At 46.9% G+C, this 18902-nt stretch overlaps 1 protein-coding gene across 1 annotated transcript in view; it reads left to right on the top strand.

The window, feature by feature from the left end:
* Positions 1 to 1469: 1469 nt before the first annotated feature.
* DGAT2 (diacylglycerol O-acyltransferase 2) overlaps positions 1470 to 18902 on the top strand; it is a 41041-nt gene continuing 23608 nt past the window's right edge. The window contains exons 1-2 of the mRNA XM_088140456.1: positions 1470 to 1648; positions 15460 to 15579. Coding sequence (XP_087996582.1) covers positions 1609 to 1648; positions 15460 to 15579 — 160 coding nt within the window. The 5' untranslated portion in view covers positions 1470 to 1608. The remainder of the gene's footprint in view (positions 1649 to 15459; positions 15580 to 18902) is intronic.

Consider the following 18902-nt stretch of genomic DNA (forward strand, 5'->3'; position numbering starts at 1 on the left):
GCCACCGGTCATTGTGGTGCTGGCAGGGGTTGGAAGGGGGTCTGAGTCAGTTCCTGGAAAATCAGGCTTCCAGCACTCACATCGAGGGCTGTTTTCACCTCCGGAAAGCTAAGGAACCACATCTCCAAGATAGCAAATAATGGTTCCTGGGATGTTGCAGAGAAGGAGGCCATTGCCAGCCAGGCCAGGTCTGTGGGCTCTGTATGTTGTGTGCACCCAACCCAGCCATCTTGGTTTGTCAATCTTAGCTTGTGCCTTAGGCTGTGGAACAGTCCTAAACAACTGTGGTGTCCTGCCCCCGCCAGCCTTCTAAGATTCCCAGATATACCCCCCCCAATCAGAAGTGCACAGGCTCTCTCCCTTTTTTTTAATTATAATTTTTATTAAAGATTTACACAGAAATGAAAGATAAGCACAAAATAATATAAAGTAGAAAGAAAAAAGATAAGAAAAGTCTGAAAAATAGGGCAAGTAAAACCAAAAAGGAGAAAGAAATCTAAAGAAAAAGAAAAGATATATAAAGAAGCCATTTCTGATTTTCTTTACAGCAGCACAAACTTCTTTTTTCTCTTCCCTCTTTAAGGTTACATCCTACTTCCCTTCTTCCCCTATTCAACCCTTTTCCATCAGCAAATCCATAAATCACCAGCTTACTTTTTCCCGTTTTCAGCAAAAAAAACCCCTAAGAAGTTTCCGGTCTTTATTAAAAAGACCTCTTCTCTGATCCCTGCCCAAACCGGTCCATTGTGCCGTTTCTGCAACGTCCCTCCTCTTCCCAACCCAGACCTCCATCGTAGGGGAATGCATATTTTTATTACCGTCACTGGCCAGAATGGCAACAAAGACACATTCAAAGTAAAAATAAAGTCAACACAAAACAAGATCAGATATTACCGCGGGTGGTGGGTTCGTCGGCGGATAATAAGGGCCTGCGTAATTTTACAGGCAGCATAAGAGCGTTTAGCTGCGCTCAAGGAGACGGAATCACACTGATCTGTGCCCAAAAAGACCATTCAAGATGCCTCATTGAAGGCTTTTCAGCACTTCCCCGCTCGTGCATCCGACAGCGCGGCTCGCGGCTCAGCGGCTCTCCGCCCAGGTGTTCCCCGCACCGCTTCCAGCCGAGCCGGGACGCTCGCCCCGCCGGCCCCCGCTCCGGATCCAACCTCAGCCCTGGTTCAGCTCGCAGCGCCGACCCGCGCCGGGTGGACCGTCCACGCAGCCTGGCTTCGGCAGCCCCGGCCCGGGACGGCGGGCTGGAGGCCCCTCTCCCCCCGGCAGGCCCTCGCCCCCCCCGGCGCAGCGCCCCCTCCCTCGTTCCGCGGTCGAGCCCCGGCGGCGGTGGCATCACAATCCCCGCGCGCCACGCGCGGCCGCAACCGCCGCCGCGGCCACGACTCCGCCCCGCCCCGCCGCGCCGGGCCCCTCCGCCGGCCCTGCTCCGCCCCTCCAGGTGCTATAAAGGAGGCGCGGCGGGCGCTGGGCTCGCGGAGACGGTCGACCCTCGCCCCGGCGGAGAGGAGGAGATCGGAGCGGCCGCAGTCCCGCGCCCCCTTTGGCCGAGTCCGCCCGGCATGGGTCGCAGCTGGAGGGCGCAGCTTTGAAGCCATGAAGACGCTAATCGCTGCCTACGCGGGCGTCCTGCGAGGTAGGCGCCGGCGGCGGAGGGGTGGGCGGCGGGGGGCGCGGATCTGTGCTGGGCGCGCAGCCCCTTCTCCGCCTGGTGGCTGCTGGAGAAATCGGCGCCCGTAAAGGCTGTCACGGGAGCCGAAGGATCGTCCCCCCAAATTTACACACTTGAAGCGACCCCTCTGAGTGTGCAAGCGAAGACCCTCGTGGGAGCAATCCACACGGTCTCGCTCTGCCTTCCTCTGGAGGGCATCCTTGGCCAGGACCTGAAGCCCTGGGGTGGGAGTGGGCTGTTCTTTTGGACGACTCGAGGTGAGGACGATGAAGAATGAGGATGATGGTTTGGGGGACCCCCCTTATTTTGCTTGCACGCGTTGGCAACTCGGGCAGAGGGCGAAAGGTTAAACGCGGGTGACCCGGGGAGGAAATGTAGGAGGGGTGAATGTCGGTTCCCTGGTGGCATTTTCTTTAGAAATGATTTAACAAAAAAGGATACCAGAAATTGGAGAACAAGAGCTGAGTAAATGTGCTGCAGTAAAACGCTGCTTTGGAGAGCCGATTTGCTTTTCCGGTGATTTTGGGTTGAGCAGAACTGGGGTGGGAGGATGATGATCCTTTGGGGGGCTCTTGGGGCTTCAGTTTCCATGCGTTTGCCTGCCCCATCTTATCCTAGCTAGAGGTTAGTTTTCTGCCCTTTCTGGCTGGTGTTAGGTTGGTGTTTATTGGTTCAGGACAGTGTTTCTCAACCTTGGCAGCTTGAAGATGCGTGGACTTCAACTCCACGCTTCAACTTCAGCTGGCTGGGGAATTCTGGGAGTTGAAGTCCACGCATCTTCAAGCCGCCAAGGTTGAGAAACACTGCTTTAGGAGCTAGACTTACGCAGGGGCTGGATTCTCTCCACTTGCTTACACAGGACTCCAGGGTGCCCACCCTAAATACCAAGCATGGTTAGTTTTGAATGTTGGTTAGTTTTTCGGGACTTAGAAAATCTTGAACTTAGAAAATGGGTTCAATCTGGACCTTAGCAAAGGGTGTTCTGTGAACTCAGCCTGGGGGAGGTATACCTGGGGATGGCCGGAACAATCCCCCCAATCAACATAAAGTATTTTTTCCTTGGGTTGTAACAATTTTAAAAACAGGTCAGGTCGTGCTGGGTGGCAATTCTGGGAATGGTACTCCCTGCAGGATGCAGGGTTGTGGAGTAGTGGAGCTTCCATGCGCTCACGCAGTCTACCTCTGATTACAGATGCTGTTTCTGCTAGGAATCCCTAGAAGGTTATTTTTTCCTAGGAGAGCAGAGGTCCGGTCTTCTGATTCAGCCAGTTTGGTCTTCATTATCTTTTTAAACCCAGTTGGTTGTTCTGGAGTTCTGTATGAAATATCTGGAAGCTATGATGAAATCAACAAGGTGTTAGTAAATGGAGGCTTATAGATAAACCCGGGGAGAGGTGAACTTTAGACTCTCCAAATCCTGTTTGACTCCCTCTCCAATTGCCCAGGTATTTGGGCAGTGCCAGCAAGGCCGGGGCGAAGATCCACTTGCCAAAACCCACAAGCTGGCGCACCGTGGTTCTCGGCAGGGGAGAAGGGTCTGATCCGCAGGACCTTTGAGTGTGCAACTGTGGTGGGTGAATCCCTCTTTGTAGCGACGCTCTTCTGCAGAGTCCCCCAGTCAGCCATTCATACAAGATTCTTGGTTACGTTAACTAACCTGGGGAGATAATTTCCCCACTAAATCCCATCAGATGACAGGAAGACTATCTCCCCCCCCCCAAAAAAAGAATCAAGCGCTTGAATAGGAGTGCCTGACAGGTGTGTTTTGGTATAGCAGAGGTTCATAGTTTGGGCAGGACGTAGATTGCATGTTCTGGGGCAGCTGACTTATGGACCTCTGCAAACATCTGCTTAGCCACTGTGCGGTCGTGGACTGCTTGCTGGTGGATCTGATCCAGCGAGATAAATGGTGTTCTGGGTTAGGACTGCTAGATCTGGGTTAGGAAACCACAGGATTGCTGGGTGTTTGTAACATGGGATAACCCAACAAAGAAACTCAGTGCTTGCTTAATGTGGTAGCTTTGGGGGATGATCAACTCAGGGCTTACTATTGATGCACAGACCCAACCAATCAGGGTTTCTCAACCTTGGCAACGTTAAGACGGGTGGACTTCAACTCCCAGAATTCCCCAGCCAGCATATGCTGGCTGGGGAATTCTGGGAGTTGAAGTCCACCCGTCTTAACGTTGCCAAGGTTGAGAAACCCTGCAATCAATAGTGAAAAAGACAGGAAAATATCTGCAAATATCGTCTTTTCAAAACCCACTCTTGAAGTGGTCCATTTGGCAGAAATTCAGCAGGGTGACAATTGGGTCTTTAGTGGGGCTGTCTGTTCTGTCGAACTGATTCTGGAGGAAACTAAACTGATCAACTGGCCTTTTTCTAGGGATTAAAAACACAGTCAGGTTTTAGAAAACACTCAGAAAAGATGATTTTCCTAGCCTCATTCATGCCAGTGCCTTGGATATGAGTCGACATGAATTGAAATGCTGCTGTTGCCAGAAGAAAAATATGTTTGGGGTGAAGTCTGAGAAAACAGACTTTTTAAAAAAAAGCAATTTCTTCTGTACTAGCCCTGCTTCAAATATCTGTGAAAACAGCAACAAAAACTATTGGAAATGTACATGTTTGCATGCTGTTCTTTTATCCTTGCATTTTATATGTTCAAATCTAGTTATGGAGAGCTTTCTCTGATAAATTTTTGCAACTCTTTTAGAATTTCTCTCTTTTAATGGAGAGGCAGGCTTAATTACGTGTTCGTGTTAGGCGGGTTAGTCTATGTAGCGAAAAATCAGAGGGAGTTTGATAGCCTCCTTTCAGGTTTTATTAAAAGGAATAGTTTTTTTTGTGAACTGCGGCTTCACCAAAGCTTTTACCTTTGAATAGAATTTAATGATAGTCTGAAAAGATGCTACCGGTTTCCTGGTGTTCAGTAAAGCTAACCTGATTCTTAAAGTTGCAGATTTCCCCAGTTGTATTGGCCTAATTCCAATAATCGTAGGATTATTTTAGGTCTGTCTGTCAGGGCCCCATTGCACTTGCGTTCTCGTTTAGAGTACTGTCTGTTATCAGCCTGGTTTTTCTGCTGTAGTCCTCCTCTGCAGTTGTCCAGTCCTTGGGCATATCTGCTGCTGCTGGAGTTGGCCTGAATCCTGGCAAGTTGATGTATGGTTAGGTAAAACAGGCAGGTGAGATCAGGTGTAACGGGCCGTGAGAATAACCTTGAGGGCCAGGACCAAGAGCCGTGGCCTAGACAACGGTAGTATTCCTTTTTCTTGGTTTTGATGTCCTGGTCTGGACTACCTTGAAGGACAGACGTCAGATAAGATCTTTTGGAGAGGGAACATTATCTAGGAGGCTTAATGACTCAGCAAGAGCTGGAAGAACATCTCTGTAACCTGGTGTGGAGGAGCATAGAGATGACCTTGGAGAAGGTGTTTGGCAATCATTAGTAAAACTTGAGCTTAGCCTGGGAAAACGGGAAAGTGTGAGGAAGAAACTCAAGATTGCCCTGCCTTGACTCGCTTTGGGATGAGTGGGAAGGAAGGGAAAACACAGGCTTTCAAGATCCTGCTATTATGGCCTAGATCAGTGTTTCTCAACCTTAGCAACTTTAAGATGTGTAGATTTCAACTCCCAGAATCCCCTAGCCAGTACTGGTGGACTTCAGCTCCCAGAATCCCCCAGGCAGCATGGGGAGTTCTGGGAGCTGAAGTCCACACACCTTCAAGTTGCCAAGGTTGAAAAACACTGGGTTAAGGTGTTGGGCTGCCATTGGGGATAACTCCCCACTGACTTTGGACCCCTTCTCTCTCACTTCAATCCATCCTACCTCCAAGGGTTGTTGTGCTGGGGAAAACAATAAAAAGCAGGACTGTTATGTGCATCATCTTGAGGAAATGATAGGATATAAACTGAATGGATAAATAAATAAATTGGCGTAGCTTGGAAGCTGTTTGGGGCAGAGGCGTGTGGGTAAATGATAGCAATTTCTGAAAACATTAAAACTTTAAAACCTGGCATGCGATGGGCTCTCTTACGTAGGAACATAAACTGTGCAGATGTTTTCTTGGCCACCTGCTGGAAGCCAAGGGTCCTAGTCAATTTGCCTGAAATGCACACAGAGACAGCGGCCTGTTGTTAACGGTTCATTCCACCTGGAAAAAAACTTGCAGAACAAGCTCACCTTAATAGCGCTTGCTAAAGATACGATCTTCGTTCCCTGGAGCTCCAGGAGAAACGCCTGAGAGCAGCTGAAACCTCGTCAGCTTTTTTCAAGACAGGGTGACTTGATTGCCAAGATTAATGGTCACCTCTGAGCTAAATGTAAAAATGCAACCTCTGGTTTTGGCTGGAGAGGCAGCTATCTTTTTCTCACCCAGATGTATGGGCTCCGAATCGCTGCCCCCTTTTGGTTCATGGCTCTGGATGCAGGCTTGGGTTTGGATCCTACCCCTTGTCTATGTGGGGTGAAGTTTGAGCGACATGCAATCTCCGAGAACTGGCATTGGACGGTGATTCTTCATGTGGCCAAATGGGGAAAAGTTAGAACCCTAGAGTTGGAAGGGACTTTAAAGGCCACTTAGCCCAACTCCCGCTACTCAGTGTAGCCTCAGTGAATGGAGGAAAGCCTTCATGATGGAGAACTCACCATTTCATGTGGCAGTCTGTTCCACTGGTTAACGGCTCACACATACAGTCAGGAAGCTCTTCCTGACATTTGGTCTGAATTTCCTTCCTCATAGTCTTGGTTCTGATCCTGCCCTCCGGGGCCACAGAAAATAAATCTACTCCCTCTCCTTTAACCAGATCAATTTGTATTTTGTTAGTTGTCATGTATTAATGTACATGAATTAATTCAAAAGATAAAATATAAACTGCCTGTTGAGTCAAGCTCAACCCTTGGTGACCTATACAGATGCGTTCAGGCACATCTAGCTGCTGCCTCTTTAAATTTGCACATGTCTCTGCCTGCCCGCCTTTTTCTTCCTCTCTGTCTCCCTGCCTTGACTTTAAGGGAGACGTTATGCTGGTCTCTGACCGTAATAAAGACTTGATTTCATTTGATTTGATTTGAAGGAAGGAGAAACTGAAGAATGACTAGAAAAAGATGGAGGGTCACTCCATTAATAATCTTAGGTCAGCTGTGCAATACGCCAGTCTTACATGCGTATTTCTAGGAAGTGGTTCCCAGATTGAAAAAGGTTTTGGAGACCGGCATGTAAATAGCCAGCTGCAACTTTATCATCATCAGCAAAGAGACCTGCCTCCTCGCCAGATTATAAGAAGGCTGTTGGATGAAGAATTGGAAAGTCTCTGTCATAACATACCCAGGAATATGTTAGTTCTAAACAGGAAATTAAAGTATTAGTCCAGTAACTGAACTACAGGTAGTCCTCAACTTATGACCATTTATTTAACAATTGTTCAAAGTTACGATGGCACTAAAAAGTGACTTACGACCAGTCCTCACACTTATGACCATTGCAGTGTCCCTGCAGTCATGTGATCAAAATTCAGGTGCGTGGCAGCTGGCATGTATTTATGACTTTTGCAGTGTCCTGGGGTCACATGATGGCCATTTGCAACCTTCCCAGGGGGCTTCCAACAAGCAAAGTCAATGGGGGAAGCCGGATTTATTTAATGACTGCAGCAAAAAGGGCTGTAAAATTGGACGTGACTCACTTAATGACCACATCGCTTAGTGACGGAGGTTCCGGTCCCAATTGTGGTAAGTCAAGGACTACCTGTGATTCCTTCCTTTTCATTTTAGTACGTTTTGCTAAAGAAATTGGTGAGAATTGTGCTTGCAAACACTCACTTTCAGTTTTAGGTAGCTGACAAAGAGCCCGACAATATTTGTTGGCTGTACACTTACTTTCAGGGAAGGCTTTCTGTACCACTGAAGCCATAGTTAATGTGTTAAGGATCATTAAAGAATGCTGCATTCAGACCACAGGGGTCCCCTAGTTCTTGAATTGACCCATTTTCATTGAAGCATAAAGTAACCAAGCATAGCCACTGTCCAACTCCTACTCCCATTAAATCCTGCTAACTATGAGCCGCTTTGCCAATCAGGAACAAACCTAGTTACTGCATTTGCACAACCTGCTAGCTAATCTCAAGTTCTTTTTTAAACATGAGTTAGTTTCTTTGTGGTTTAGTGTGTTGTGCCAGCTCAGACCGTTTTCTTAGTTTATGGCAGTGTTGTCCAAACTTGGCCACTTTAAGATGAGTGGACTTCAACTCCCAGAATTCCCCAGCCAGCTTTGCTGGCTGGGGAATTCTGGGAGTTGAAGTCCACTCATCTTAAAGTGGCCAAGTTTGGACAACACTGGTTTATGGTTCAGTAAGTTGTGTGAACCCAGAAAAAGGGTTAGCTTCATAACAAGCGTTCCGGGCGAGGGAAACCATTTTTTGAAGCTCTGTCTGCAAAGCTCCAGTTACAAACACTGCAGACTTCAGTCGAAGGACAGAGGTTTTTTGGAGCATGAGCAAATCCTCATCAGACTACATTGTCCTCTATTAGGTATTGTTTGATTTTTCTTCCAAGTTGCACGGAGAGAGTCCACTCTCTTATCTTTGTGGCTTTGTGCCACCAAAGAGTTTTTCATGATAAACACACACTGGGCAGCCCCAGCGGAGATCAGATTTCACCAGCTCCTTGGATGCTTGCCCGAGAACCAGGTGGAGTAGAATAAAGATAGCTTACTGGAGTTTATATGGGCAGCGTTAAATACGGCATGGGTGTGAAAAGGAAAGCAAAATGTGCCTTCTTGCTAACCGTAAGGAAACAGCAATTATGTCCTGGTTGCATTTGGTAGAAAATGCAGCGGCAAGACTATTGGCGGGGCAATGCCACCAGTGTGGAATGACACCTGTATTAATGGTGCTGTGTCGGTTGTCAAGTCAGCTTCCAGGTCTAGCTCAAAGTGCTGGTTGTTACCTTCAGACCCTAAACAGCACAACCATGGGCTGACTTAGCATCACCTCGCCAAGACTGAATCTGTGTGATGGGATGGAATGATGAAGGCCAGGCTCAGGGAGATAAACATTTTCTTAGTTCGCCGGAGGAGCGTGGGAGCTACAAGAGGATGAGACTGGCACCTCCCTGAGGAAGTCACAATGTTGTGGCTGGCATTACTTGGGAGCTGGGGTTTCAGTCTGGGAAGATTCTTGCTAGAGGTTGTAGCTAATAAACATAGCTGAACTGAATTTGCATTGTCTCTTGGAGTTCCTGACAATCTGCTCCCTTGCAGAACGCCTGCTCCAAGCCCCCCCTCCATGCAAGGATATGACCAAACACCCCCTCCCCAGAAATAGGTGCACCCCAACCTTGTTATAATTCCATAAGCAAGTTCACGCCAGTCCCAGAAGGTAGACCAGACCACGAAATCAGCTCCCCAGGAAGAATGAAACTACTTTTATGATAGCCAGTCTCAAGAGAGGTAGTGTTAGCTTTCTGGTGGAGCACATTTTTTGTGGGGAGGGGGTATTTGAGCAAGAGGGGTCGGCTACAGAGGTGTGCCTCATCTTGCCCGCATCCTACAGCCTTCCTGGGGGAGGGGGCTTTGAGCTGGTCTTCAGCAGGTGAGCAGATTCAATCTCGGCAAGGTGGTTGGTTGGCCGTTGGGAGAACAGACCGCTGGGCGAGATGGGCCAGGGGTCTCATCCAACAGGGCGCTGCTTATATTATGTTCTTATGGCCCACCACCTTTGACAGGAGTCATGCCACAAATTAGCTGTCCGTGGAGGGCCGCGTTATGACTTTTCGGGTCCCTAGGCACATAATCTCCATTTCCTTACAGTTTCTGAGAAGGTTTCCTGACCTGGTCTACTGCAAAGGGCTTAAAGCAGTGTTGTCGAAACTTGGCCACTTTAAGATGAGTGGACTTCAACTCCCAGAATTGGGATGCTGGCTGGGGAATTCTGGGAGTTGAAGTCCACTCATCTTAAAGTGGCCAAGTTTCGACAACACTGGCTTAAAGCTTGGGGTGGTGATATGCCTACAATGTGCTTAACCACTTCAAAGACCTAGTAGCCGCTTTTGCTTACCATGTAATCTTATCTGATTTCAATCCTGGCCAGTTTGTTATGACTTGGCGGTTGGGAGGACCAAGCCTGCTTAACTGGTTTATGCCAGGTCCAAACATGAGTTAATTCTGCAATCAGGTTGCGCGTGTTGTCCAAGAGCACTCATGACCTCAAAGGTCTTGCCTTCTCGATTTAAACAAGGGACGCGTTGCCATTCCCCTCTGCCAATCTTCCTCCATCTCAAAGTCCCAACTGGCTGGGGATCCTGGGAGTTGTTGTCCCAACATCCCTGGAGGGCATCGGGTTCAGAAGGCTGCCGTGTGCGTTTCGTTGGGGAGGAGAAAGATCACTTAGGGCATCTCTTGGGATTGTAGGTCCCCAGCAGCTTGCGAAACAATTCAGTGACGTGGGACTCCAGTTTTTATTTCTCTTTCTCATTTTATCCCTGTTGGAAGAAAGCTGTGGAATTCTCCTTCTTCCTCTTTCGTCGGCAGTGCGGGGTTTAATCAGCTGAGCATTCTGGATCTGCATGAATAAACAGCTGAGGCATGTTGGCTTGGAAACAGGCAATTTCAAAAATAATCTTTGGACAACGTGGCTGCTTTTTCTTCACGGAGCTGAGATATGGGGCAGCAAATCGGGCCGGTTGTGAACGAACGCCAGGGCCAATGGTGATGCTATGGCAATGGCTGAAACCAGAGATTGCAACCAAGCCAGGGTCTCTCTCTATTCTGGGTTCAGCTCAAACCATGAGCTGTTGGCATGGTCATCTCAGGATCTCTAACACGGTACCTGTGAGCTCCAGGTGTTTCAGCAGATTCCTCCTTGGGCACCCTAGTTTTTAAACTTCGTCAAGGTTGTTTTAATTTTTAAACAAAATTGCAAATGACTCTTTCACGCCGTGAAGCAAAACGCCTGCCTCCAGGTTGGTCCTCATCTTAAGCATGTGCTTGTTGATGTTCTTAGAAAAAGTTAGGTGGGTTTTGCTTATTTTCTCAGGAAAAAAAAAGATAAGCAGGGAATTGGTTGTCAGCATCCTGTAGGGGTGGAGTGGGTGATAGGGACGAACCTCATCAAGTTAATTCTGTAGTTCGTGTTTCTGGGGAATTCTGGGAGTTGAAGCCCACCCATCTTCAAGTCGCCAAGGTTGAGAAACACTGCTGTAGTTTGACATTTTGTGAATGAGCACATTTTCTTCTTTTCTTTCAGCATTAAGGCAGGCTTTGAGCAATCCTAGTTATGCTTGTTGACCCTTGAAGGTTGGACCACTGACAGTTGATGACTTGGGGTGTTGGGGAAACTGAGCTCCTCCAGAGGTTTTGGAAAACTTCAATCCCAGCAACCTCAGCCAACATGGTGAATGGGGGGGAATGCTGGGAGTTGTAGTTCAGCATCTTCTGGAGGGCCTTAGGATCCCTGCCCCTGTAGCTCTGAACCATGGTGTGGTGCTACATCTGAACTCAGCCAGCATTACAACTGATTTAGCTATAGAAGTAGATTTCTGCACCAGGAAGGAGTTGGACTAGTTGATCTCTGTGATCCCTTCTGATCCTTACGTTCTATGTTTCTTGCCTATTGGAGATGGCGTTTCTCCGTTGACCAAACTGGGTGAAAAGGACTGTGCAGAGCGGGCAATTTGTCCACAATTTAATGGCAGGGCCAGCCCATGAATTTTTGCCAGCTTTTCTTAAAGGACCCTGCTGGTCTCCAAAATTAATGCTAAAAAGGTGGCTGAAAATCAGGCAAGATATAGGCCTTCTCCCAGGAACTGAAATGACTGAAATGTAGTAGGCTTGGAGTTGTTTTGTACAGTGGGTGTTTGGGGCAGGATGTAATGTTGGTAAACTGTGATCATGGCTTGCTATGCATCAGTTGCTTCAACTGAGCATTGCTTGATGGGTCACCAAGGTGACATTTCTCAGCTGAGAAAGTCATTGCCCGTAGCAACCTCTCTTTCTCCTGTTCCCTGCACACTGGCCTGAAATGTGGGAAGGTTAAGTTGCATACAGTTGCAGGTGGGAATCTGAGATCTTGAAACGGGAGAGGACCTACTTTTGTGTGTGTGTGTGTGTGTTTTTCCCCTTGGAACTAACCAAAAGGCTACTAAGGGAAAAAACAGGCTTGAAATGGAAAGGACGAGGAGTGCAGAAATGTGCACCGTGAAAATGCTTGTGCAACAACGCTTGTAAATAGTCGCAAGAACAAATAGACTTCTGGCTGCCAAGAGGAAATGACATTCATTGTTTTTCTCTCTCAGCTTTGGGGTTTTACTGGTGGCATCTGAGCTGGTTTTGATGCCTTCGGTTGGCTTTTCTGTGCAGACAGCCAGCCGGGGGCTTTTCCTGAGTTTTTTCCCCAGGCACATGAACCACTTGCCAGGTAGGTGGGATTGTCCCCCCCCCCCCCGCCCCAAAGCTGCAAGGCTGCTTTTGGCCAGAGAACCTAGGACCAAAATGTGCCTTCTTGGTGTTGATCTGACCCAGGAATGCCTGCAGAAACCTCCCTTGGAGCCCACAAGGGTTTAAGGAGATTTGTTTTTTTTGGGGGGGGGGGCATTGCTGTTGCTGTTATTGTTTGATTTGATGCATTATTTTTTAACAGAGTCAGCTGGAGTCAGGCGACATCCAAGTCAACTAAATAAATAAATGGGGCTGGATGGATACCTTTAAATGTTCACATTTGAAGGCATCCATTCTACCCTGAAAATTCCTCCTTTAGCCCCGGAAACAGAGAAAGAAGGGTCTGAAAATATCACCCCCCACCCAGGACCATAGCCTGGGAGGCTAAAGAATACCCTCCTAATTTTTTGCCCCTTTAATTTTGGTGGCGAAAGAGCTGCCTGAGACAAGCACCCCCAATTCCTTAACCATGCCCCAAAATGTTCTGGGTTAGCTATGTTGCTCACTTGGGCACCATCACAACATAACAGGGCACAACAGCTGCAACCTCCCGGAAGGCCTCAGTGAAAAACAAGGTTGCCAGTTCACTGAGGTCTCCAGGGGGGTCAAAAAAGTCAAGATGGGGACCACAATCACACCATCCGCTCTTTTTTAAGCGCTGCAACTCACAAAAGCCTGTGGCTTTTAATAACGTTGGTTGGGGATATATTAGTGCTAACAGGCTTCTTCTGATTTGCCGCCCTAGACTAACCCAGCTCTCCTACAATGCAAGTGTGTAGCTTGTAAACTGCTATTTGGTTATTTTAATGTGCAAAATAAATTAAAAGAGAAAACGTACGAAATGGAGACTTTGCTTGGTTTGCGGAATAAGGGCATGGTAATGTCTCTGGGCGGATGCTTTGCTAGTTGAATGGAAGCCTTTTTTAGTTGCATTCCCAGGGTCTAACCCAGTGTTTCTCAACCTCGGCACCTTTAAGACATGTGGACTTCAACTCCCAGAATTCCCCAGCCAGCATTGCTGGCTGGGGAATTCTGGGAGTTGAAGTCCACATGTCTTAAAGGTGCCGAGGTTGAGAAACACTGGTCTAACCCTTGAGTTTTACTTCAAAGTGCAACCCCGTTGCTTTTGTATGGAATGCAAAGCCGCTTAGGTTGAGGCTGCTGGTGCAGTGCAATTGCACGGGGGCAGAGATGAAAAAAATAAAAAATCCCTTAGCTTTGAAATGTTTCTTGCTGTGTTCTGATGGATGATGGATTGGATTTTGTAAATTGGTATTCCACTTTTCTTCCTAGACATTTGGCGATGCGCAGGTATGACACCAATGTGACAAGGAATGTTGGGCTGCGAGGGAGTGGTGATTGCTCCTAGGTCAGGAAATTCGAACCCAGATCCCTTTGCAACGGTCGGAACCTCAGACCTTTGCCCTGTAATGATTTGGACTGATCAATAGGGAGTACGTTTTATAGATTGGCCAGAAAATAACGTGTTGGCTTCTTGATGTTCTCTGAGTTTCTCTAACTGCAGATGTTTCATTACCAGCTAGGTAACCTATGATTTTCAAGCCCAAAATATACCGCCAATAAGTGTTAGTTTTCAAGCAGAACACTGAGAACCCAACAATTATATGTATATTCTCCAAAATGGCAAACTCTGAAGTACAGATGCATTCTTTCAATGTCAGGGACAGGCCATCTCCAGCTTTCCCTTGCTTTAAGATTACAAAATCTTGTGTTGTTGGGGAAGGACAGAGGGGTAATTCCCCAAGGTTCTGGTTGACTCAGGACTAGAATGAATGAGTTGTAGATTTGAATGAATTGGCTGTATCCATACAACATGTTTAAACCAGGTCATTTAAAGACCTACCAGCTGCATTTGCTCTACATGCAAAGCTTAGCCCATGTTCATCTCGTTGGTTTGCTTGTTGAGCTTAGCTTGTCCAAATCCAAACTCTTTGGTTCATTTATGGTTCAACGTGGTGTGCCAACCAGAAAGTGGATTCATCCAGTAACCAAGTTAAGTGTGTTGTAGGAACCCGGCTGTTGCATATGTCTGAATACTAAAAAGCAGATAGTCCTGAGAAAGCGAGATCCTTTCAGTCACTTGCTTCAAGGAAAAAAAAATCACTAGTGCACCCCTAGAATTTACTGATTCTGAGGAAAAGAGATGTGGTGTTGCTGGTTCAAAGATGCCTTGCCAAGAAGAAATGTTGCTTGCTGCAAACACAGACAGACCTTTTTGGCCTCTTGTTCTCTGTCCCACAGACTCCCACTTCCCTGTTACAAGCCCTAATCATTCCAAAATACTTAAGTGCTCAACCAAAAGCAAGATCTGGCTTTCAGTTTGTTTGACATTTCCAGTGACTTTGGGGATTGGTCAATGTATAACTATCAGATTGTGGAGGAGAAAAAACTTGCAAACAGCCCTTTCCTATCACAGTCCATTTGTAAGCAAGTTCAGAGGACAGAGTGACCTTCTCTTCCTCTAAGGAAATAGTGTAAATACTTTGTTGGATCTTCTGTGGTCAACTTCCTCCATTCTGTACATGCTTCTAGGCTGTTTCCTTAGACCAGTGTTTCTCAACCTTGGCAACTTGAAGATGTGTGGACTTCAACTCCCAGAATTCCCCAGCTGGGGAATTCTGGGAGTTGAAGTCCACACATCTTCAAGTTGCTAAGGCTGAGAAACACTGCCTTAGACTTAGCTCACCTTGAGCCTTTTCCCATTTACATCTGAGCGTGGCACCAAATGTGAAGACGTTTCATTACCCGACTAGGTAACATCTTACAGAACACCTCCTCGCCAGCAATCAACACCCAGATAAGCAGGGATTAACACCAGGATTAACACCAGACAAACAAGCAAGCAGTAAACAACAGCCTAATCTAGGAACTACCAAGGAAAAAACAACTCCCCCACCAACATTGAGAGGGCATGCCACTGTATATAAACAGAGAGCAAACCCCACTCCCTTGTAGCACTGAAGATGTTACTTAGTTGGGTAACGAAACGTCTACAAGAAAACAACCCAGTTCAGAGAACACCAAGAACTCCTCAATGGCCATCGTGTTCATTCACAAGGGTGCACAGCTGAAACAAGAGGTGCATTGCAGCCTGTTTTTCCAATGTGAAGCTGGAATATTTGCTCCAGAGTAAACGTTGCTTTGGGCCAAATGTTCTTGACTTGAGCCTCAAAGATTGGAGGTGAATCTGATATCAGGGCAAACTGACCACACTGGCAGTCACTTGGGAATGTGGAGGGTCAAATGCATCTGGAAGGGATTGGTTGAGGAAGCCTTTGGAAATGACTCAATAGACTGACTTCTCTTCCTTTCTCCTTTCAGGGACGGGTTCCAGCATCCTTTCAACTCTTCAGGATCTCTCTTGGCTGTCCAAGTCGAAAATTGAGAAGCAACTGCAGATCATTTCAGTGCTACAATGGGTGATCTCATTCCTTGCTATGGGTAAGGAAGTCTTCTTGTCTCAAACACTGAAACTTTAGGTGTGGTGTTGTTTGAAGATATGGATGCATTGATCACCAAAGGTGCCTTCAAGAGAGAGCCCAAACACTTTGGTCTTGGTAGCCTAGTTGAAATATGGGCTGTGTTCAGACAATGCACTTAACTAGATCATAGTCTAAGATCTGGCAGCTTCCTCAAGATTAAGTATGCTTCAGCTTTTTTTGCAGCTTAGCACATTGCATAAGCCTCTGTTGTTGGTTACCTTATGGTTCAATGTCTTGTCTGAATACAGAAAATCAATTATTTCAGTAATATGGTTGAATGTGATGTACAAACCCAGCCTTGTCCACTGTCATCTCACTGAGCTTATCCCCATGATCAAATAGAGCATTGATAGGATCTTGGTTTAGATGGACTGTGTCTTCAAGATTCTCCATGTTCTTGCTTCAGATGCAGCAGCTGAGGAACAAAAGCTCTCCTGATATTAGGCTACAACTCCTCCAAATCTGTTAGTATCAGCCAGGTTGGTTGGGACTGTAGACCGGCAAGTCCACAAATTCCTCTCCTTCAAACTGTAGGTCGCCTTATGACCAGGAAACTCTGGCCAGACAGAACTGGGCTTTCTGAATTGCTAGAAAGGACATATTCCCCACCCTTCCCCTTTCTTCTTTTGCCCGTAACTATCACACTTGGACCCCTTGCCACTGCCTTCAGTTGGGAAACTAATAATGCACTGTACCTTTTTGAGGCCTTAAGGTGGACAGAAGATGACCTGGAAAATGAAGCTAAGGGCGTCCAAGAGGCAGAAGAACAGCCAAGATGGGGATGGATATTTGGTTGATTGAAATGGGAAATGTCAAGTTCTAACTCCTTTCTTCCTTAAATTCAGATCCCAGGAGATCTTTTTCCTGGTTGTTCAGCCTTTGCATTAACCCTGGATAATTATCCATGATTTCCAGGGCAGAAAGGGGGTGGGTGCCCACCCTGAGCCAAAGGACTTGGACACCTGGCCCAAGTTTTATTTACACCGTGATCCAACCTGTGAGTGTGACCGTGACTTCTCAAGGCCATTTTGTGGGGAATGGAGGAGGCAGGGCTCCACCCTACCTGGAACACATGAGTTTTCCACAGACATCCAAACATGTTTGTGAAAAACTGGCTTCATGTCCGGTGTTTTTCTCCCCAGGGGTAACAACATCTCAGTTTTTGCCTCAGTTTCAAAGGATCAAGTGTCATTTTCATGATGATGTCTTTGGGCTCTCCCACAGATCTTCCTGGGCTGAAGTGAAGTTGGATCATTTGTGGGGACCTTGTCCTTGGCTCTGCCTGTGGTGGTGTGAGCCGGACCACCAGTGTTAACCCATCATATGATGTCTTTCTTTGGGCAGATCGTAGTAGGTGAACACCCCAATTGTGGTTTGTTAACCTGGTTTGTGAACTGCACCTGTATCTGTATGGTCTGTGAGAAAGGTGTGGGGGTTAGACTGCTATGGCAAGAACTGCCTGCCCCTCCATTCCTGGTTCACATCCCAAAAGATTGCTTAATGGTGAGCCACCTTCCTTTCTTTGTTTTTTACACAAGATGCCTTGCAAAGGTCCTGGGCTGTGATTCCCAGGATTCCCAGCCAGCACGGCCTCTGCCTGGGGAATTCTGGGAGTTGAAGACTAACACTGCTTGGGGGCGGCAGGTGTATTTGTGAGTTTCGCCCCTTCCTTTGGCCAGCTTAAGTGGCCCTGTCCTTGGGGTGGGAAGATGACTCAGAATACGTGCCAGCTTCTCTGCACTTGGGCAGCCGAAGTCTTGGCAGGGGGGATTGTTAAATAAATACTGGGTCACTTCTCAAAAAATAGAATGCATTGCTGCTAGGCGATATTATTGCAACATGAGATGGCCCAAAGGAGCAGCTTGGAGTACCATCAGTGCTGGCCAAAGAGAGAGAGGATGCCCATTTAAATTGAAAAATAGAATTCTGTGCCAAGATGCAATTGGGGTTTGATAGAACTCATTCAGGGGAAGTGGGGTCTGGTGGGGGCCATGTTAACTGGAAACTGGGTGGGTTCTGGCTGGGACGTTCCCCAAAGTATTTCACTGTTGTGCTAAGCAAAAGTTTGGGATCCTCTGTTGGATCTGTTGGTCATTTGGCTGCTGTTGAAGGAGAAGGAGGCACATTTGAAGCTCCAAGGGGTGCCCCCAGATTGCCTGGCGGAAATCTGACCGCAGAAAAATTCCTTGCTACCTTTAGCAGTGGAGTATGACTGTATTGTCCCTCCACCCTGCTTCTGGTCGTCCTCTTGTTCAACAATAAATACCCCTGTATAAATCTATGGAAGAGGTATACTATTATGGAAACCTATGCATAGTACTAAAAATGATTAAATACAAATGGCTAGACAATAGATAAAATCCCTACATTCCTAAAATCTACAGATATGTCAAACTGAATGCCAGCTTCAGTTAATTTCTGCCAAGGTTGAGAAGCACTGTCCTAATGAAAGGGCTGTGAGATGAGTTGATCCAACTTCACTGTTATGACTTCGTCTTGCCCCAGCAGGGCATCAGCCACGGTGGCATTGGCCACAGGGGCATAAGAAGCCCTCTTTGAGAAAGCTGGCATTCCTGGCTCTGCCCAGTCTTCATTGAGCCCCACCTTGCAGCCTCAGATTCTCTGGGCAAGTAAACACGTTCATTGCTGCAAGGGCTGGTTTTTCCCCTTCAGGGTATAAAGTGCACATCAATTGCAGAGGAATTTTAGGGAAATTCCTCCCCTTTGCAGCCCAGGTAGCTTTTTAGCTTCAGGCACTGAACATCTACTTTTCCACCAGGCGGGTGGCGCATGATACGGATGTGCTGGTGTGCAAACGGGAGCTTTCTTATCGCTCCCCTTGCTGTCGGCTGTGCGTGGCACTTTTATTATCCTTTAGGGCAGGGTTCAGCAGAGAAAATTAATTAATTCGTTGGTTTATTTATAATTTTGACTTTGATGGCGGCCTCCTGGGATGTGCCTTTGGGTTACTGGCTTACAAGGGTTAAAAAGAACCATAGACATGAATAAGATTCAAACTAGAATAGAAATGGCCACGGTGAGTGGGAACCACGACAATTAAAAACCGACAACTCAAAACATAGATGGAAAGAAATCTGCACTCTTTCAATCAATTTCGGAAAGGTCTTTATATTGTAAAAATGAGAAGGTGGAAGGATATTTTCCTGTGGGAATCAAGATTTAATGATACATTTAAGGATTGAATTATTTTATATTAATATCGTATGGATCTTCCCCCCCCTTTTCCTTTGTTTCTTCCCCTTCTTCAATTTAGTTTATTTT

Source organism: Python bivittatus, unplaced genomic scaffold (genome assembly GCF_059951505.1).
Source record: "Python bivittatus isolate LINGU-HERP-01145 unplaced genomic scaffold, Pbiv_v1 ctg000340_np1212, whole genome shotgun sequence".
In the NCBI taxonomy this organism is placed as follows: domain Eukaryota; kingdom Metazoa; phylum Chordata; class Lepidosauria; order Squamata; family Pythonidae; genus Python; species Python bivittatus.